We start from the raw sequence: 21,949 nt of genomic DNA, 5'->3' as shown, positions 1-21,949 counted from the left end.
GCCCAAATACTGCTTTTCTCCACCAGCTTTGTTTCACGTCCTGTCCTTGCCCATCCCTCCAGAGAACCTCAGGAAACATGTCCTCTCAGGGCAAAAACTTTTCCAGAACATGGAAAGGACCAATTTCAGACATCCCTGGAGTTTGAGGGTGGAAAAGGAGGCTAGAGAGAGAGAAACATGCTAAAGAAGCAGTCATGCTCAGGGAAGACTTCCTTCCATGCTGTTGTCACATTTACGTCAAGTTCATCTACTCCCCAACACCACATCAGTGGAAGGTGTATCTGTACCAGATGCTAAAGGCTTCTTTCACTTGAAGTTTGCTTCAAAGTAGCCTCATCCCCATTGGCAATGGGTAAGTCACCAACTGGGAGAAGAGTGGGTATACCCAGTTCTCAGCCAAGAACCCACACGCTGGTCAGACCTGGCGCTCTGGCCAGAGCTCACCATGGCCTGATCCTGACGGAGCACAGGAGGGCAGCAAAAGTAAAGGTAACATTTACTGAGCGATACAGAACTGAGTATTATGAAGGACATACATGGATGGAGAAGGTAGCGACACCACTGCAGAGGGTGGCTTGGACCACCTTCCCAGCACCCTGGAGCAGGAGCTGGATGCTACCGGACAAGTAACACAATGGAGATAACTGTGGCATATGCATTTGTAACAAACAGACCATCATAACATACATTTCTATGGGATCACATCTAGTGATTATATAAATCCATATAGAGATCGCTGTATAAAAACTTTGTAAAAAATACTTTAAAAAAAGTGTAAAAATGTGCATTCAAGAGCACGGCCGACATGGACAGCTGGGCTGTAAACATTATACTGAGAGTGTGCTTGTGGGGGGCGCCTGCGCCACCGAGCCCCGACAGGCCTGCCCACCAGACGAGGCTGTCAAGTGTTTGTGGTTCTTGGGTTTGGGTTTCCCTCTGGAGCAGTGGCGGCCTCTGGGCAGGGCGCTGGCGGGCACTGGATGGTTGCCGCTCCTCCACCCGTGGCCCCTGCTCCCCACAGGACGCGTGGTCCTTGTGGGACATGCTGCGGCATCATGGGTCCCCAGGGCTGCAAGCAGGCTGAAGGGCCATGATGAGGTATCACAGGGAGGTCGCCCTCATGGGCACCGCTAGCTCTGCTCCCAGGTTCAGCCTCGGAGTACGTGGTTGACAGGTTCCTGATCTTCTCTGTCCCCATAATTGTTTGGTCCATAGTTCCCAAGGAAGCCTGCTGGGTCTTGGCTGCACCAGGCCTGGGTGCACAGTTCTTCATACAGTACGTACATTAGAGACCCTGGAAGACCCTGCACCACTGTCTCCTCTTCCTGGCCCAGTGCCACCTTCACTTCTTCTCTAACTGCTCCAGCAACGGGTTGGCTTCACTCTCAGGCGTCTTGACACTGTCTGTCCGCACAATGCAGGTGGGACGGTGCCGGTTCAGCATCAGGATCAGCTGCTGCCTCTCCTGTTTCAGCTCTTCTATCTGGGCCTTCAGCTCAGCGTTCATGAGCTCCAGTCGCTCAGACTCCTAGCAGGACAGAAACGCAACCACATGGCACTTTACTCCAACAGGACAAGATACACGGAGGAACAATGCGGCCAACAAAGCATCTCTGCCCAGTGCTGCCCCTCAGCCCCTGCAGACCCACCAAGGCATCAGGTCCCTCCAAGCAGTTCATTCCCAGCCCCACTGCCTTCCATCACCGACTGCAGCACAAGGAAATACACAGCCACCTTCCAGGACGGGTGTCTGCTGTACCACAGCAACGCCTCTGCCTTGCTGCTTTGCACGGTCTGGAAGGGCCTTTTGAAACAAACCCACGTTTACATTTTCACCCCTCATCTGCAAGGATCTGCCCTTGTGAGAGGGCCTTGTCGTTTGCCCAGGTCCCAGCACGCCGTGCAGGAGAGCAGCAAGGTGCTGTGAGCTTTCCTGCCTTGGGGTCACAGGTGAAAAGGTCTGTGAACAGAGGAACCTGCAGGAATTTGGGCAAGGGGCCGGCATGTCCTGTGCCGCATCGCCACAGGTGCTGCTGCTCCAGCACTGAGATGATCACCAGCCCTCTCTCTCCCCAAAGCCCACCTCCAGCCCCCTGTACCATGGGCACAGGGATACTATCAGCTCTGCCCGCACATGGCCACCACCTTCGCAGTCTCGTAGAAAGGGGACCGACTGGCCTGTAGTTTCCCAGAGAAGGGCACAGAAGCAGGGGGAGGCAGAGGGGCAGCTCAGGAGGGAGCAATGCCCACACCTGGGGCACCTTTCTAAGCAGGAGCCCCGGCCAAGGTCCCTGCTGCACTCCAGGACACATCAGGGCACCCACCCGCTGCAGGAACTCAGTCCTCTCCTTCTTCTTGTTACGACATCGCGCTGCTGCTACTTTGTTTTTCTCCCTGCGCCTTTTCCTCCTCTCCTCTTCCTCGTCCAGCTGCAATGAGACAGAGAAACCCAGGTCAGAGTCAGCAGGTGTGGAGCACCAGGAAGCAGGGGCGAGCGTCCAGCAGGCTCTCTGCTGGCAGGGCAAGGAGAGGGGTGGTAACCACCCGTGCCAGCGGACACCAGCAACATGGAATCATAGAGTCATAGAATCATAGAATAGTTGGGGTTGGAAGGGACCTTAAACATGATCTAATCCTCACCAGGAACCAAGCATGTTGGTGCCACAGCCTATAACTCCACTCTGCGGGGACAAGGGGAAGGCATCCAGTGCAGTACCCACAGCTGGGGACCTGTCCGGCAGGGAAAAGAATTCTTTGCAGGGCTGCTCCCTCCCTAAGGGAAGGCAGAGACAAGGGGAATAGAGTCCCATCCCACACATATAGATATGTGTGTTTGTCACACATATCTATCGGCACAGCTCTGAGCACAGTCATTCAAAGCATCACACACACAGCCAAGGGCAAGAGGCAGAGAAACCTGAAAGATCCTCCAGTTGGGGCTGGCTGCTCCCAAGCCCCTGGTACATGGGACCGTCTGCTGCAGCATCAGTGCCAGTCGAGTCACAGGGCCACCACAGTAAGGTGGGGACAGGTTCCACATCCCCTGTACAGAAACATGACACGGCAGCGCCTGCACTGTTTGCCGTGACTCAGTTGCTCTGTGCTGTCTGACTCAAACCACGCAGGCCATGCCAATAAGCCCTATGGGCTGGAAACCTATAATCAAAGTATTTAGGGATATTTACTACAAAGGCTGCATAAATGGCCAATGGCATGTTTACATCCAAGAACCCAAACCAGCTCCTCCAAGAAAAATCCGAGTGCTGGAAAGCCTTGGAAAGGCAGCATCAAGAGTATACTTTGTAGAATAGCTGGGGAAAAGGTTCCCAGTGCCTTCATCCACATAGCGACCTTCCAGTACCTGAAGGGGGTCTACAAGAAAGCCGGAAAGGGACTGTTTACAAAGGCTTGTAGTGACAGAACTAGGGGGAATGGGTATAAACTGGAGATGGACAGATTTAGACTAGGCATAAGGAAGAATTTCTTCACGATGAGAATGGTGAGACACTGGCCCAGGTTGCCCAGGGAAGCTGTGGCTGCCCCATCCCTGGAGGGGTTCAAGGCCAGGTTGGATGGCCCTTGGGCAGCCTGAGCCAGTGGGAGGTGTCCCTGCCCATGGCAGGGGCTTGGAACTAAATCATCTTTAAGAGCCCTTCCAATCCAAATTATTCTATGATTTGGCCTGGGACTCCAAAATCTGAGATGTCAGACTTAACTGCCTCGTTCCTATCAACTGATACCTGACAGCACACATCTCTTCAAATGCAGTGGCAGCAACAGTTGTTTTATGAGCATTTTCACAACCTAGACATATGCAGCTTCTCTAAGGGCAGCTCCAGTCTGAGAAGGCAGCTGCATCCTTCCCTTCATACCTCCCCAGGACAGCATGGTTGAGGCACACACCTCCTCAATGAGCCTCTCGCCGCACACACCATCTTAGCAGCCTTGTTGCTCCAGCACCTGGGCTTAGTCACCCAACGAGGAAAGTCAGAGATTCCCAATATCAAGGCTACAAAGTGGTGGTAGGAGTGGGCCACCAGATCACCCTGCGTGCAGGTACACCAGTGGTGGCTGCAGGAAACGAAAGCTGCAGGTGCCACTGTCCACAGCAAACTGTGCATGCTGACATTTACCAAGTCCAAAGCTCACGAATCAAAACATCTCAATGTGCTGTGCAAGGGCAGGATGAAACATCGACTCAGCAGAATTAGACTGAAGACTCCCTTATGTGTGCCCTGCGTATCCAATACGCAGCATGTAGCATGCTTTAGAAGACAATGTCCAAGTTTCATGGCACTAATATCAGCTTTCTCTGCCTTACTTCCCAAGCATTATGCCAAAGCTGCTATTTCAGACGGGACTAAAATATTAAGCAAAGTCAGCACACGCTCTGCACAGACTCCCATAATGCTGGGCTGCTGCCACCATTCCTTTGCCAAGGCAGTGCCACCGGGCATCTCACACCACACTTGGAAAAAAGAGGATGGCTACACTGATGCCCCCAAGTCCATTGGAAATGGCCAGCTCTCACTACATCCAAGAAATGTGGACGTGGCAGGCGTTAGCAAAAATGACCAGGAAGGTCCTAACTCCACGCTCTGCTGCCTTTTCCTCCTGGCAGGATCAGGACACTCCGCAGCAAGGCACAAGCAGCTCTTACAAAATTTCCACAGAGTTTAAGAGGAAGCGGACATCAGGGCAGCCACCATTCCACTCTGCACATTTACCGACCACTCATCTACCCTTCAGATAGTGTCTCAGCCATTTAGTTCACGGATTGTTAGGAGAGTGCAGAGAGGTGGCATGCTCACAGCTACAAAGCTCAAGAAACATGCCCCAAACTTTCCTGTGAAGTACACCTTGGGTTGTAACAGGAATTGGAAGACTAAACAGAGACTGCATAAGCCTCAAGGTCTCCCTGGGAACTCCCTGACATATTTCCATCTCCTGTTGCTTCATCCCGTGAGGATCAAAGAATAAATGACCTATCCCTGTCCCCTTCAGCTTCCCCTCCGCACCACTGGAGCCAAGCAAAGGGCTGTGTCCTTTAGATGGTGTACAGATGCTCAAGGAGGGTGGCTCAGCACAGATTGTGGCAGCTCAAACTCTTGGCTCTGCTTTTTTACAACAGCTCCTGTAGTTTCTAGAAAGTGGGTTTCCCCTCCTTGCTTCTGCCTGATTTCAGTTCAGAAAGGTGATGTGGCCCTAGTGCTGGCGAGTAGGACTCTACTCAGAGGAACAAGAGACAGTGGTGGTGTATCACCCCAGCAGCTGATCTCCAGGGGAGCCCTGTGGGTGAAAGGTCGGAGGCTGCCTCCTGAATTGCTTCAGTCAGCAGCATCAGGGGATAGTCAGCCTGAGGGGCAGAGCTCTGCCCCAGAGGCAGCACCCCATGCAGGTTTCGATGGTCGAGAAGCCCGGCAGCACCTGTCTGCAGCTGCTGGAAGAGGAGGGCAAGCTGCCCGGTGGGGCTGTCCACCACTCTGTGGGGAAACCAGCACCCAGCACACCCTGGGCAGGTTTTGTGTGCACTCCCAGGGACAGACACCCCAGTGTCAGGAGATGGTGGTCCCCCCCAGCACAGCAGAGAAAGCTGCCTGTGCCCCGGCTTGCAGGGAGCAGCTCACCCTCCCAGGCGCCACGCAGAGCACGGTATGCCAGTACCCAGCATCCCCAGGCTCTGGCTCCCTGGCAAAAGCAAGGCAGCTGCAGGCTGCATTGCAAAATTATGCGTGGGCAGCTCCCTGGCCACTCATGGGATAAGCAGCTACCGCTTCAGCTCCCCCCGGGCTTTCACTGCAAAGCCTGTGCCAGGGACGGCTCCATTTGCTGTCCTCAACTCCTCCGCTTCACAGGCCACGCAGGGAAGGCACCAGCTGCAGGGAAGGCAGCCATGCAGGGGCTGCCAGTGAATTTCCTCTTATCTTTCCTCCACATGGTGCTTCAACAACCGGGTCGGAGGAACCTTGGCACTTCCAGCACCTGCTGCAGGGCAGAGCTGCCCTGTCCCTGCGATGCCGAGGATGATGAGATCACATCCCCACACCTACAGCGCAAAAGCAGACACTGCAGGGCCAGCTCAGAGGTGCCTGAGATGCCCCAGGAAAGGAGCTGTGCCCAGTAAGACAGCACAGCCAGATTGCCTCCTTCTTCCCCAACCCATGAAGCAAGATGGGCATTGCACCCTGTTTGCTGCACGATAATCAGGCCAAGAGCTTGGGACAGCATCTGGCTTCAGCTACCAACCTATGACTGCTTTGCCCATAAGGGGACCAAAACAATTAGCACTGCCCAGGCCCTTCCGATGGCTTCCCACAGCATCCCAGCCTCAGTCCCTGCCGTTGCAGAGACACCCCCAGTCTTTCCCCAGGTGATCCCCATGGGATGCTGCACCCCCTTGGGCACAGAGCTCCTGCGCAAGGTGATCGGATGGACTCTACAGAACCAGCTCTCCCTGCAGAAGCCCACGACAAGGGGCTGAGGGAAGGAACAGGCACTCTCCTCGCAGGTAGGCCTGGGTGCTGCTGAGCTTTTGCCATAAGAGTTGGGCCAAACGAAGTGTCAGCACCATTTGGAGCGTGGGCTGCTTCCTAGAACTAATGTTTTACCCACTTTAGCTCACAGCTCATTACAGGCAGCCTTTCACATCATCTTGCACCTCCTCACTGAAGCATCCAGAGAACGCACATCATCCCAACCTCACATGACATCATCTGAGGTATTCTTGCGCAGGAGCAAACGCACCATTCAGAAGGACTGTTTACTGGACCTTCTGACAGCAGCTACCACCCCCACCAGTGGAGCCTCCAAAGCGATGGGTTCCCAGCTCCATCTGCAGGCAGCAAGGAGTGCAAATCTCACCAGCAGAAGTCAAAGAGATTTGACAACCACCACAAGACAACCACAAAAGGAAAACACTGTGCGAGTGCCTCCCGAGTCCCTGCAGCCTGGTTCTGACATGCCAGCTCGCAGCACTGAGCAGAAGCCACACACCTTCCCTGCTCCAGGAGCCCCAAGGTGAAGCCAGGCCTTCCCTAAGCAGCGCGGCAGGGACAGCCTCTGCCAGCAACGCCCGCGGCACGAGCTGAGTCACTGCAGCCGCTCAGCACCCGTCACCCACACGCCCTGTCCCCACGGGAAAGGCAGCACCAATGCCAGCAGCACCAGAGGCTCAGTGACACCAGATGCACAATGAAAGCATCCCACAAACCATCCAACGGGCTGCACAGTTCCTCCTCCGGGTGCGCACTCCAACCTAGGGACAAATTGGCTGCACCAAACTCCGCTCTGCAGGTAGGGTGTGAGTTCGGCTGAGTGCCAACTGCTGCGTGGGACCGGTCAGGTCCCGGACACTGAGGCCACCACTCCCACCCCACGCCACAGGGACAGAAATTGAAGCACAGTCACAGTGAAGCAGCTGCCAACACGCACCCATATCACCACACAGGCAACGTGACGTGCTTATGAAACGTGTTGCTGGCAGAAAAGCCCAAGCCCAAGCAGGAGAGAAACGCAGGCAGGTGCAGGCAACAGCCCTGCAGGGCCATCTGCAGCCAGCGGCACCCGAGACTCACCTCACTTTTCACAGGCTGGGGTCTCTTCCCAAGCTTCACCTCCAGGAAGTGGAGTGGCGAGATCATGGCTCCAATGTTACGGATGTCGGCGTACTTCAGCTCCTCGGCAGTCAGGGCTGTGCCAGGCAGTCCCGTCAAGGGGCCGAGCCCAGGCAGCGTGCCAGCCGTCAGGGACGGGTCGGGGATCTGCCCTGGCATCATAACAGGGAAAACAGCTTCGTAGGCTGGAGGGAGAGCGAGACACAGCCCGTTATAACCCAGCTAAAGGGCCTCGCGTCACAGCATAAGCCAAATTTATTCTACAGTCTTATCACCTAACAGGGTGCAAACCTTCCCCAGGTTGCTCTTCCCCAGCGATGGCAGAACCTGGGTGACAGACATCAAAATATATGAATCCTGCTAGGAAGGTTTATACTACAGGTGTATAGATCAGGAAGGGAAGAGACTGGAGAGGCAAAGCATCAGAAGAACAGCAGCTGGCTGCATCAACAGCAGTCCCACGGACCACCAGCTTTGGCACATCCTTCTCTGGAGCAGTGAAGATCAAGGTTTTCTCAACTGAGTTTTGGTTAATGTGTAGGTTATTAGGACAATAAGAAAATGGCACAAAGAGGACCATAAATGCCTTAGGGTGGATATTTTCTGGGCAGGCTCAGCCTGCTGGTCAGGGCTGGGACACGACGCACAGGGACCAGGGATAAAACTGCAAGAGAAAAGTTTGCCACTGAACAAACACCTCCCAGCACAGGCATGAGCAAGGGAAGGCTGGACAGGAAGGGAAATGGAACAAGGTGCAAAAGGCTTCTTCTACAAGGAAAGAAAAAAAAGGCAGTGCAAGTGAGAATAAGATTGGGATAAGCTTTGGTAAATCACTTATAGGCAGAAGAAAAGGAGATACTAGGAAACGCAAAGAACAAGCAGCTGAGAGATAAGGAAACAAAATTACACCGAAAATGGGAAGCCCATAAAGCTAGAGCTGTTGTATCAGCCAAAAAGCAAAGGGACCAGGTGGTTATTGGCTGCAGCACAAGTACATCCCTGCTTGTGTAACTGGTTTGGAACACTCAGAAGTGACCCAGTTACAACACGCAGTCAACTTCTGTCCACACAGTCTCCGTTTTCCCCTCCTCAACTCAACCACATGTCCCAGTGCTCATGCCTTATGCCCCAGCACTCTCCCGGAGCCTCGAGGCATCCACCCCACCCTGCCCCTGTGCCAGAAGGCATCTATGCAGCATGGAAGAGGGACTGGTGAAGTCAGAAGAGAGAAACAGGCTAACAAAGCGAAACCGAAAATCTCACCGAGCAGCTTCCCGCAACCAGCAGAGTAAGTCACAAGGCAGGATTCAATGAGCAGTTGGGCAAAATCATGGAAGAAAGGTCCGTGAAGGACCATCAGTCTGCACAAACTCCTTGAAGCTCTGACAGCACCGACTGCCACAGCAAGGAGGTGCATTAAGTGAGGGATAAAATGCACTTGCCCTGCTCTTTCTAAAGCAAGCAGTCTCAGCTGCTGAGAGAGCAGGTAATGGACAATGCAGACTTTTAGTCCAGTTGTGTTAAGCAGAGCCACACACATCGTCAAAGCAGCTGCCACAGTTGCTCCGTACTCGCCATCCTGGGTTGACCAATCCGTCAGTGCCAGGGTGAGGGCTTGAGTAAAGCTGCATGTGAGAGAGGACTGCTGGATCACGGAGTCAGAGGACAGCTAAGGTGGGGAGGGACCTCTGGAGATTGCCTCGTCCAACTCCAGTGCTCAAGCAGTGTCAACAGAAGCAGGCTGAACAGGGTAAATCATGACAAGCAGAGAAGCTAAGGATTTCTTAGCACACCACTTTACCCAGGAAATTACTTGGTATATTTGTTAATGTGAAGGAACAGGAGATGAGCAGCAGAAGGGAAGGAAAGCCAATCATACAGGTTAGTCAAGGGTAGAGAGGCGAGCTCCAAAGCTCCCAGTACAGGTGCTGTGAAAGCCATACTGGTGTGACAGACAAGGGGATTTGCATCAGAGAGTGCCTACGAGCTGCAATATGCTGTGAACTGTCATATGCTCAAATCTGCAATAAAAGACAACCAAGTGTTAGTACAAGATGTCCCTTGGCAGAATTTGTTCAGCAGACAGCAGCAGTGACCAACAGGACTCGAAAAAGGGCGTGGAAAGTAAACACAGCAAGACCATATCCATAAAGAGGCAGCGGACAGGAATCGAGCCCTCTGCTCTGGTCATCCTTCAGGAGAAGGGATCAGAAAGGGGAGAGCAGGCCAGTGCTCAGCAGTGCTGGCACGTGGCGGCACAAGGACATTAAAACCTGAAAAGGAGAAGATGGGAAAGACTGCAGAGATGAGTAACATCTGAAGCAAAGTGACACTAAGTAATGAAATGGACTCCTGCCCATTTGTGGACAGAACAGAAAGAAAATACTTAGAAATTATACTGGACCTCAGAAAAGATTATACACATGAACTCACTGAGACTGCAAGGACCTAAACCGATCCAAAGTATCAATTCTTCCCTAGCAATCTCTAAAGAAAAACAGCTGTAATTCCACATCTGCAGTGGTTGCCCTGTACAGTGTCAGGAGATGCCGGCTCACAGAAGGGCTCTGAAGCCACATGCTGTCTCCCTCCCCTTCCTTTCAGCCCTACACATGGCTAAGATGCTTCCCTCCTCCAGAAACCGGGCACCATCCTACCTTACACTGCACTCCAGATGGAAAAATGCAAAAACTTATTTGGGGACTGTGCCTAAACTCTTACAATCTTCCCCTTCAGCAGGACCCTCTTCACTGGGTCAGTGAGGTGGCATGGCAAAGGGGAGGGGACTCCTGAGGTTCTTCTAAGGTTACACTATCACAAGACTCAGATTCACAGGCTTCAGGCTGGGAAGAGACTTGAGGCCAGCACCAGATGCCTAAATCATTCTGGACATGGGGAACATGGTTTTAATGTGTTGTCTTCCATCACACCATGTGACGGATGAGGTGCTGAGGGGCATGGCTTAGGGACTGATAGGAACGGTTGGACTCCATGATCCAGTGGGTCCTTTCCAACCTGGTGATTCTATGATTCTATGTAGCTGACAGCACAGAAACGCCGGGCTGGACACTCCAGGTCCTCATCTAGAGAGAACTCAGCGTCACTGCAATTTATAAAACAAGGAGGGAGGAGAAATCTGTTCTCTGAACTGTGGTACCACCTGGTCACTGAACACCCCCCTGCATTCCTGAGCCTGGGGCAGCTCCCCAGGAACAACTGGTTAAAGATTTGAGAAAATCATGCGTTTCCTCTGACCCACCTTTTCCCTCTACCTTTGTCCCAGTGTGACATCAGGCATAGGTCAGAGTGAAGCACCTGGCCCAGTACCTAACACGCTCTTAAAAAGTTATCCCGGATCCAGGGACTGCACTGCCAAAGCCCACATCACACCTGCATTAGTGTAAACTAAATCTAAAGCTATTCAAACCAAAGCACTACGAGCACCTTCACATTAAGATGAGCTGAGAAGAAGGTGGGAGGGGAAAAAGTGACCTCTACAAGCAAGGTCTTGCTCAGCAGTCAGGAAGCTCAGGAGCATATTGAGACCTGCCAAGAGTCAAGCTGAGTTAGGCTTTCAAGGGAAACATAAAACCATTCCCATCGGGGCTATAGCCATGGAGATAAGAAGGAAACCAGGAGAAATGCTGTCCCTTTCTGTAGAGCAGGGGCGCAGTGACAAATCACCTCACCTCAGTCCCAGCCACTGTCACTCCCTGCAGCTCAAAGAGACTCTTGTTCCATTCCTTTTGCCTCTTCCTCCTGCAAGAGAGGCTCTCCTTTCATTTCAAGCCCCAGACACTTTCACCTTCTTTTCTGGTTAACACTAGAGGTAAGAAGTTGTACTTTGATCATGACAAAAAAGCCAAGGCACGTAATTCTATTTACTACTTTGGTCTTCTTCCAGAGGCCATTACCCTGGAAGACATTGACGTGCCCGCCTATAGCTCCAGAACATTTCTACCACATTTGCATGGTAGGGCAGAAATAACTTTGAAGCTCAAGATCTGAGTTCAACCTTTACGTTGCAGTTCTTCAACAGCCACATCTCGCTCGATGGGGTGAATACGGCTGGTGCTTTGCCATTTCCTAATTCCCTTCTGGATATTCCTTTGCAGTGTTTGTTATTTCTAAGGCACGTGAACCAATCCACCTCTGTATTCCTTCCCTTTCTAACACAGTGCTTTCGTTGGGATTCTTATTAGATGTTTTTCTTTGCCAGAACTGATTATTAATACAGTCTTTATTCCTCGATGCCAGGCAGTCTTTCAATGTCTTCTCACACGAGCTGAGAAACATTTCGTCTCCAGTAAAACTTAGCTTTCTGGTGTCCTATGGCTGTACAACAATTCCTGCATTGTATCAACTATGCTTTTTCCCGTAATGAAGCCAACAGCAAAGCAAAGTAGAGAGCGGAAAGAGAATGTGCAGCCTTACATCTGACACCGGGATCCGCATGACGCCAGCTGCTCGAGTTTACATTCACCGTAGCTGTGCCTTCTGCACTGATGCTATTCATCATTTCATGCCACGACATCAAGATGCTCCGGAGTGAATTAGGAGACAGAGAAGGCTTTCTTAAAACTTCAGTTCAGCGATGAGCAGCTTGCGTCACTCAATGCTCTCTTCAGCAACTATCCTTACAGCAAAAATCAGGTCAACACGTGATTTCACGGGTCAAAATTCAGTTTGTATTTCTTTAGCTTTGCCTCTACACTTCCCTTGTTCTGGTGAAAAACGCTGTAACACAAGACTTGACCTTCTGCCTAAATGTCTGTAAACCTTCCTAATTATTGCAGTTATTTTTGCATCTTTGCTTTGGCATGGTTCTAGTGATCTCCGTCAACCTTAGGTCAAACTCAGTTATTCTACCAGCAGTCTCACCCCCAGAAAACCGACAACAGTGCAGCTTCCTTTGTCCACATTGGGTTTGCTGCATCTTTCCCAACAGTGACAACTGTTTATGCTTTGTTTCCCCAATTACGTCCTCATGGTCAGTCTGTGACATGGATTGATTTAATTTCCTAAAGGCAGCACCCATTACTCACAGTTTTCCTTCTGTTGCCAGAGTCTCTTATTCTGGAGCCCTCAACCTAATGGGAAGAAGCTTTCCCAAGTTGTTACTGTCCCACAGAGTTGCTCAGCTTCCTCAGGGACAGTGCCCCTACACACCCTTCTAGTCTTTCTCCAGCAGTTCCAATTTTCATTTGCTTGGGTTGGTTTTTCTTCCTTCCCATACCAATTTCAGTGCTGCTTTTTCTGGGGACTGTTTTTGTTTGTTTGTTTTTCTTAAGGAATTAATGTTTGCACAGCACTTAGAGCATAAATCTAATGTGCATAGGCATAATCCACATAACGCAGCATCCCTGGAGGCTTGTCCTCCCGTTGCTAGCCTGTATTCACACCCCTCCTGCCACCTCTTCAGTGCTATTCTTACTGACGGACTAAAATTGGCACAGGAATGCCTACCTGTGTTGAAATCATACACCCATTTCCCGGTGCAGAAATTGCCTTACGTTGTAGGCAGTGTCCCCCGGGACCGTCCTATGCATCCTCGCTTATCCAAAGGTGCTGTGTGCTTCTTTATAAACTCAGTGCAGCTGCTGCTGCTGCGTCAACAGCATCATCATGCAGAGAGGACCACAACATGCCAAAGCAGGCTCTGACAGTCACACTTCAATTTAAATTGCCATTACTGTCTTATCTCCTCTGTCAGCTTCCTCGGCAGGAGTGAGGGCTGTTTACAACCTTAATTTCAATTTTGCTCTCTATAAATTGTGGTCTCCTCCAACATAAGCTATTTTACACGCTCTGACATCTGCCGCGGCTGATCCAAGTATCTTTCCGATTCTCAGAGAGGCCGTCTAGCACTTAATATTGCCAGCCAGCAGATTCTGACAGTCTGTAAACACCAACATGTTTCTCTTTTGCCCATATTAAGCGCCGCGCTGAAGGGAAGTCTGTCCTCCCAGCCCTTCTCCATGCTGCCCGCAGAACCAAGGCTGTACTCGCCTGTTGTTCTCTTGCTCCCGGGTTCCTGCCGTTACTTGTCGGCTGCCACGCATCAAAGCACTGGCAAAGCCTGCAAGCCACCGTACAGGCAACCTCCGATCTCTTCATTAGTGTCTTTGCACTTAACATACTGTCACTGTTTGTGTGGACTGTCTTGGAGCACTTAAGTCACAGCAGTTGGCCTTTCGTCTGCTTCTGCCCAACAGGCAATAATTCTGCTGTGGAGATCAGAAGTAGTGGTGCCATCCATGAGAAGCAGCTTCTGGTTCCTTAGAATTTACTAGGGGTTTATTGTAATTTTTACCTTTTTTTTTAGCTCCTGGTTATCAAGTCCACTTAGCCTGTATGTCATACATTGCATCTTTCCAGTTCCTTCTGTCGACAGAAGGATGATTTATATGAAAGCCCTTTCCTGACATGCCCAGCTTCTCACGTCCCAAGAATGTAACTTCCTAAACAAAGACAGGGCAGTTGGCTATCACTCCTCCTCTGAAGCAGAGAGCCACTTGCTCTTTTCCATCTGGACTCTTCTGGCTGGGGAGGCTGCAGGGTGCTCAGGATCACTGGAGCCTACAGACCTTCTTCCACTTTCAGGTTGAGCCTCCAGTGAGTGCCAAGTTAAGCTGAAGGCAGAAAGCCACTACCCCATATTCCCAGTGCCACAAGTACTTAGCCATGCAATTACAGTTTTCTTCTGCTGTCTAAAACGCAATCCTCCCCCACTCCCACACAACTGCTATCCGCTGCAGACGCACCCGACACATCCAACTGAGGCCATTACATCTCCTATCTGGCTTCTTCTTCTCATCTGCTTTGTTAAAAGCAGCGACTCGCAGTGCCAGTGCCAAAGGCCATATTGATCAGCACTGCAGTGATTTGCCAAATATGAGAACACAACAGAAGCCAAAACCTTTGCTGTAACCAGACTTTTCAGCTTAAGCCACGATCACAGCATGGCTTACCAAGCGCACTGAGCTGCAGCAGGTCATCTCGGTATGCTGGAGACCACAGTCCCTCACTACCTCCACACTCCGTCCCACCCCAAGAGGGAGAGACAGCTGCTACAACCAAGCCCCGGGGTTTCAGGGCCAAAGAAGCAACTGTGCCCTTCCCACGACGCCTTCAGCTGCTGCCCTTTTTGTTCCCATCCTCTCACGGGCAACCCCACTTGGTGAGAGAAGACCTGCCTGGTTTGCAATGTCTCATCCCAAACTCTCAAGCTCCAGTAAGCGGACTGCAGGGTCACAATGTGAAAGAGAGGACGGAGCTGTGAAGGACAGTCCCTCAGGAGGTGGATGTCCAAACCCATTTTGAGAGCGGCAACAGTCTGCCTCAGTCCTGCACGTCCAGTTTCACACAGATGGCAGGAGGAACATCCGAGTCATTAACACACAGAGAGCAGTGAAAAGCCCGCTCTTGTCCATAAGGGAGGTGCACTGCTCTCTACACTGTACCCACAGGGCAGCCCAGAGCTGTCAGCCTCTCCTCGGCAGACACGCCGTTTCTCAGCCCCCCACTCAACTAAGCGTCACCCCATCAGCCCCCACATCTGCCCGTTTGATGCTTCGACTCCTTAACCCCATTATGAGGACGGGGGATACTGGTTCCCCAGCCCTCAGCTTTAGAAATAACCTTCCCTTTGCCATTCGCAAAGCAGCCAGTTCAGTCCTTTTTCCCTAAGCATTTTTTCTTCATACCTTCACAGGGCAGTAAAAAGCTCCAGTTTAGCACTACACTGCCCCCACCACTGCAATGCAGCGATTGACTTGTAAGCAATCGGTGACAGTGGGGTTTTGTACAGCACTTACCATAGCGAGGCTCCCCGATTGCAATAACCAATTGCAATAACTGCAAAGAAATGACAATTCATTATCACAGCATCAGGGGCTGCAATTAACTATTCATGGCAGACGTAGTAATGCTGCATCACCCACCGGACAGCAGTGCAGAGCAGGAAGGTAAAAGCTGTCCAGTTTCCGCCCGAAGAAGCTCAAATGGATTTAAGGAGGAAGGAATATGCTGGCCTGAGCTGGGCTGCAGCTCAGACACTGAGGTTAACGACTGACTTACTGAAATTCCCTAGGACCTTCCACAACCACATGTGGTCAGGGCTGGAATCTTCTTCAAGAAGACAACCCTACTTCAGCACAGAGCTCTGCCCTCAGGGGACAAGGACAGCCTCAGAGATGAGAGGCCCCCCTACAAACTCCTCAGAATTATGCCCTGAATGCCAGGGTCATCCACAAAGTCCTCTAATCCATATAAAGACCAGCTCTGGCTAGTTTGTAACAGCCTTGTTCAGCCCAGAGGCTCCTATGGACTTTCAGCTCCCTGGCTGCATGTTAAAATAGCTCGCAATGCTTGGATTGAAACTCTGGACAGTCCAAGCGATGGAGAAATCCATGCAAGCAGTCAAAGACAGAGGGCATCAGGTTTGCTGTGCCCTCTCCTTGCTGCACTAGCACTGCAGGACACAGCCAGGCTGGCAAGGGGTCCATGCCACACACCACGGCTCTGCCTCCCTTGCTCTCGCGGCCGGGTCCACCAGGAACAGCCTGTTGGAGGGAAAAAGAGCCTCTCAACAGCTTCACGCTCAAGACACTGCCTGCTGCCAAGTACCCGGCCCGGGCAATGCAGCTGAGGTAGCAAACGCTAGCACGGGGAAGAACGCAGCAGAGCAGATGCTCAGCACCGCCTGCACTTGAGCAGTTGGACACACAGCTCAGAAAGAGAGGGCAGGAGGAGGGAAGAGGTCCGAGAGTATCTACTCTGCCTTGGCAAGGATCACAGCACAGAGACCTTTGGATCCCGTAAGGAAAGACTCAACGTTCAGATGTGAAGAGAAAGGAGAAGCATCCATATAAGCGTTTCAGCAAGGAGGCAGCAACTTGCATGTTAACTGTCAGCAGCAGATCTCGGTAATCCCCCCAGATCCCAAGAACGTGGGATAAGCAATTGCTGCTTGACACAGTGACGGTTTGGATGGCAGCTCCCGCACCCACCCACTCATCCCCCGGATGGGCAGGTTTTCTCTTTTTTAAACCAGTAGAAGTCATACCAAGAATCCAAACTCCAATGACTGACATTCCCAGATGTCCCCACGCAAGCCCTCACCAACAAATTCCCAGTGCGTGCTCCTGACAACAACCTCCAAATTGAATTTTTCGGGCACGTTTTCCTGAAACTAGTGAAAAAAATCCTGGTCTGAGCTGCAGAAGCATTTGTTTCTGCTGAGCTCTCGGAGTCCAAACACACACACACGCACACACACACAGTTTGGCAGCGGTTGTGTTCCAGGGCTGGTAATACAAGCCGTGGAGAAGGCTGCCAAGACAAGCAAGGGAACGAGCCAGGCCCCGTTTCATTGGCCACCATACACTGCATATGGCCCTGGAACCCGCCAGCACAGTGTTCTCACCCTCCTTGAAGGCATAGGAGACCCTGTGTTTTCAAATACACCTCCACAGGGCCTTCATTAAAGGAAAATGGAAACATAACGTGGCTCTTGCTCTCTTGGTATTTCTCCCTTTCCCCCAATTTGCTCGCAGACCTATTCCCTCTCATGGAAAAAGGAAAAGTGCCTCCTGGAGCAGCCCCTGCAAAAGAATGCAACTTCCATTCCACTCCATGCCCGACTGCCGAAGCGGGATCGGGACTCCTCCGGGGCCCCTTTCCTTCTCAGGGCCCCCCGGGACACCGGTGCGGGATGGGGATACCGGCAGCCCCCCCGGTGCGGGATGGGGACACGGGCGGGGATACCGGCAGCACCCCCAGTGCGGGATGGGGACACGGGCAGGGATACCGGCAGCCCCCCCGGTGCGGGATGGGGACACGGGCGGGGATACCGGCAGCCCCCCCCCGGTGCGGGATGGGGACATGGGTGGGGACACCGGCAGCCCCCCCCGGTGCGGGATGGGGATACCGGCAGCCCCCCCCGGTGCGGGATGGAGACACCGGCAGCACCCCCGGTGCGGGATGGAGACACGGGCGGGGATACCGGCAGCCCCCCCGGTGCGGGATGGGGACACGGGCGGGGACACCGGCAGCCCCCCCGGTGCGGGATGGGGACACCGGCAGGTGAAGCGGAGCCGGGAGACAGCCGAGCGCGGGGAGAGGCCGCTCCCCACCGCCCCGCCACGGGTCTGTGCGGGGACAGCAGCCCCGTGCGGGCCCCCCCAGCCCGCAGGCATCACCCGGTGCGGGGGCAGCACCCCCGAAAGGCCCCCGCAGCCCTCGCCGGTTGCGGCGGTCGCAGCCCCACGCGTGGCTCGGTGCGGGGGCAGCAGCCCGGTGCGGACACCCGCAGTCCCCACGCACTGGGGTTGCAGCTCCCGCAGCCCCCACGCACCGCCCGTTGCGGGGCAGCACCCCGAGCTGCAGCCCGAGCCCCCGAGCTGGGGTCGCCGCCCCGTGCGGGCACCGCGAGCCCCCGGGCAGCGCTCGGCGCGGCGGCAGCACCCCCGGGCGGCACCTCCAGCCCCGCCCTCCCCCCGCCGCTGCCCCCGCTCCCGCCCCGCCGCCCCCTCCCCGCCCCGTCCCGCACCCACCGTGCAGGGGGCCCGGGCTGTCGGGGGGCCCGGCCGCAGGACCGGGGCTCGGGCTGCGGGCTCGGCCCCGGCGCTGACGCTGCCGCCGCCACCCCCGGGTGCCGGTGTCGCTGCCCGGGAGCCTCGGCCCGCCGCCGCCCCGGTGCGCGCCTCCCGCGGGCTGTGGCGGGCGGCGGGGTGGGTTGCATCAGCCCCGGTTATATAGCGGCCCCGGGCTGCGGGGAGGGGTCGGGAATGCGGAACCTGCCCGGGTGCCAGCGCCACACGTCAGGGAGGGCGGGGGAGCGGGGCGGGGAGCGCCGCGAGGGGTGGGACCAGACGGGGACCCCGCACCCGGCATCCCGCACCCCGGCATTCCATACTCCCACAGCCCGGCATCCCGCTGCCGGCATTCCATATCCCCACAGCCCGGCATCCTACATCCTGACGACCCGCGCTCCCACAGCCCGGCATCCCGCACCCAGCATCCTGTACCCCGGTATCCCGCATCCCCACAGTCCAGCATCCCGCACCCCCACAGCCCAGCATCCCGCACCCAGCATCCTGTACCCCAGTATCCCGCACCCCCACAGCCCAGCATCCCGCACCCAGCATCCTGTACCCCAGCATCCCGCACCCCCACAGCCCAGCATCCCGCACCCAGCATCCTGTACCCCAGCATCCCGCACCCCCACAGCCCGGCATCCTGCACCCAGCATCCTGTACCCCCGCATCCCGCACCCCCACAGCCCGGCATCTCGCACCCAGCATCCTGTACCCCAGCATCCCGCACCCCCACAGCCCAGCATCCCGCACCCAGCATCCTGTACCCCAGCATCCCGCACCCCCACAGCCCGGCATCCCGCACCCAGCATCCTGTACCCCAGCATCCCGCACCCCCATAGCCTGGCATCCCGCACCCAGCATCCTGTACCCCAGCATCCCGCACCCCCACAGCCCAGCATCCCGCACCCAGCATCCTGTACCCCAGCATCCCGCACCCCCATAGCCCGGCATCCCCCACCCCGCATCCCGCACCCCCACAGCCCAGCATCCCGCACCCAGCATCCTGTACCCCAGCATCCCGCACCCCCACAGCCCGGCATCCCACACCCAGCATCCTGTACCCCGGCATCCCGCACCCCCATAGCCCGGCATCCCCCACCCAGCATCCTGTACCTCAGCATCCCGCACCCCACTCCCCGGACCTGGGAACGAGGAGGTGCAGGACCGGAGAGAGCGACCGATGCTGCCCAGTGCCCACCCAACTCCCCCCTCAGCCCGGGGGAAAGGGAGCTCCTCATCCCATCCCACCCTCTCCCGATCCGCTCACGCCCCACGCGCTGCTGTCAGCCGCAGCTCTGCCAGCCCTTTGGCTGGGACGAGGACCCAGGAGAAGGCAGAAGGATTCAAGGTTCCCCTGCTCAGCTGCTGTGGTTTTCTTCCTTTATCATCACTGGGACATCCCAGGAGGAATATCGTCTGAGGCACAGGCGCTGTCGTAGTGCCTCGTGCTGTCGCACCGTGATGTCGGGTGGACATGAGGGAGCAGGTGGCATAACGAGGCCTTCCTGATAATGTATTTGCATGGATTTGAATTGCCTCCTTGGCCCTGCATCTGCCAAACTGTCCTGGGAAGCAAAGCTCTGCGCAGCCACAGGGCCATGCTGGACCTGCTGCAGGTAGTGGATGCCCCAGGGCTGTTGCTCCTAAAGCACTTCCAGAAAGAAACATCCCTTTTTCTTTGGAAAGAAAAAAATACTGGCTTGGTTATCAAAGGCACCAGGGTGAGCAGCACTAACAGCACCCTCTGCCTGAGCCTATGCCCGTGGTAAATTGGGAAAGAGATGAGACCTGTCTCCCAAACTGGATGAACCACAGGGCTCGTGACCAGCAAATTCCCCTGGGATCTTTTGCACGTCCCTGTGGGCAAGTCATTACAGACAAGAGGAGTCTGTCATGGAGCTGACACTGCCATCTCTTTACCTTATCCTTTTCACCCACCCAGCACAGAGAGACACCGTCCACCCTACCTTGTTTTCCTTCTCCTAGATTGTCACTCATTGTTTCTTTCCAGCGTTTATCAATTTCATTCCTTTGCACCACTGATAATTCACTCTGTTCATCATCCACAAGGCCTTTCTCCCAGTGCTTCCAGCCTTTTCCTCTTCACCTGTGTCTCACCAAGAGAAAGAGGTTTCAGCTGTGGAGCTGCAACTGAGCAGGAACAGGGGACCAAAAACACTGTTCGATATAGGATATGCTTTGCCCAAGTTGTCCTACAGAAAGGTAACAGCCTGCTTTGGTGGGACACTGCACATCTACCCTTATTCCTACTCTCCTTGTGCCGTTCTTTTATCTTTTTGTTTTCAGAGAGGCAGAATAGAATCATAGAATAGTTTGGGTACAACCCCAGTATTTCTTTAATCCTGGCACCTAATCTCGGGGGGAAGGGAGAAGTGGGAGCTGAGCTGTATTCTTCCCGTATGCGTTCCTTCCAGTGCCTTAAGACGGAGGGCTTTGTCAATGTGGTTGACAAACAGTATCTCTGCCTAACAGTTGACCAAGTCGCCTCCAAGGCACGGCAGTTTCCTTGCAGTTCCATAGCTGTGTCCTAAGGGAAGTGAGAGAGAATCCAGGGGGATTTCAGAGGAGGCTGGTGACCTGCCTAAGGTCCAGTCCAGCACATGGTTCCCCCCACAGCCCTTCCCTGTCCCGGGGAAGGCAGGAAAGTGCCGTTTCCCCTTCTCTGCTGCGGGTGGGAAGAAAGAGAGCTCTCCCTTCTCTGTCTTCCATGCTTTTTCCCTTTTTCATTTCCCTTTCTCTAGCGGGCAGAGCTGAGAGATCTCGCTGCGACACGGACATCTACAGCCCCAGCCTGAAGTACTGACCTCCTCGTGAGTCCTCCTCTGCCCGAGCCGTCCCCGTGGGACACGAGCAGGGACCCCACACCTACCAGCGCTCACAGCATTTTTGCAGTGCACTGACTTCAAACCCGCGTACCCACAGCTGTGCTGAAGAAGGTCCAGAAGGAGGGAGGAGAGGGTATAGCCGAATCCTGCCCTTCAGCCTACAACGTCTTTCCTTCCCTGCTTCCCCTCTGCAGGTCCTGGGGGTAGCTGAGCCTCAGTTATTATGATAATACCAGTCCTAACTGGGATTTGCTTAACTGTTGAAGATCTACTTCCAGCGAAGCAGATCCTTGTTCTGGACAGCTCTTACGCACATGTTTAAAGGGACAAACTTGCATCATTCTTTCTTGAGTTGGGAACTCTTGTCTCACAGGGGAATTTTCCTCGTTCTTGCAGCCGCCTGTCCCTGTGCTTGAACTGTTCTTTTCCCAAGCTGGGTTTTGCCTCATGTAAACACCAAACATGTTTACTTTTCAGACAGTTTCATTTGGGCTTAAGAATTCGTTGAGAATTTGTGGCTTCAGTGGGTAAAAGTGAAGAGAAAAGTCACCAACAACAGGCTGCTTGCTGAAGGATGCGGAGCGGTCGGGTAAACTCGCTGGCTCTAGCAGGGCCAGTCAGTCTTGCCACTGCTGTGGAAACATATGCTGACAAGGACAAATTAACCAAGAGGGAATGGCAGCGTTCGCAATGGAGACAGGAGCAGCTGAGAAAAAAAAAACAAAAGTTCCACTGCACTTCCATAAAAAAACTGTCAGCACCTCGCCACTTGGAAGATGGCTTTCTCCTCAGACGAAAGGGATGATTTGCATATTTTTGTCCAAAATAAAGTGTGTGGAAGGTGAAGGCTCATGGATGTGGAAACACAGCCCCTGCAACACAACACAGA

The 21,949-nt window shown here is 53.9% G+C and overlaps 1 protein-coding gene across 3 annotated transcripts; it reads right to left on the bottom strand.

Moving 5' to 3' along the window:
* Window positions 1-222: 222 nt before the first annotated feature.
* JDP2 (Jun dimerization protein 2) lies at window positions 223-20,310 on the bottom strand. Of its 3 annotated transcripts, none has more exons than XM_054068387.1 (4): window positions 20,182-20,310; window positions 7,575-7,798; window positions 2,325-2,429; window positions 223-1,528 (listed from the first exon to the last, which is right to left on the bottom strand). In XM_054068387.1, the coding sequence occupies exons 1-4, from the start codon at window positions 20,210-20,212 to the stop codon at window positions 1,343-1,345; spliced, it is 546 nt and encodes a 181-aa protein (XP_053924362.1). In that variant the 5' UTR covers window positions 20,213-20,310; the 3' UTR covers window positions 223-1,342. The 3 variants fall into 3 exon arrangements, with proteins under 3 accessions (XP_053924362.1, XP_053924364.1, XP_053924363.1); XM_054068389.1 differs by lacking the exon at window positions 20,182-20,310 and adding an exon at window positions 11,303-17,219; XM_054068388.1 differs by lacking the exon at window positions 20,182-20,310 and adding an exon at window positions 18,170-18,304 and having other exon boundaries at window positions 226-1,528.
* Between the last annotated feature and the right edge of the window lie 1,639 nt (window positions 20,311-21,949).

The sequence above is a fragment of the Cuculus canorus genome, chromosome 5 (assembly GCF_017976375.1).
Source record: "Cuculus canorus isolate bCucCan1 chromosome 5, bCucCan1.pri, whole genome shotgun sequence".
NCBI classification, from domain to species: domain Eukaryota; kingdom Metazoa; phylum Chordata; class Aves; order Cuculiformes; family Cuculidae; genus Cuculus; species Cuculus canorus.
The sequence above is the reverse complement of the archived record's forward strand: the minus strand, read 5'-3'. Positions and strand labels throughout refer to the sequence as shown.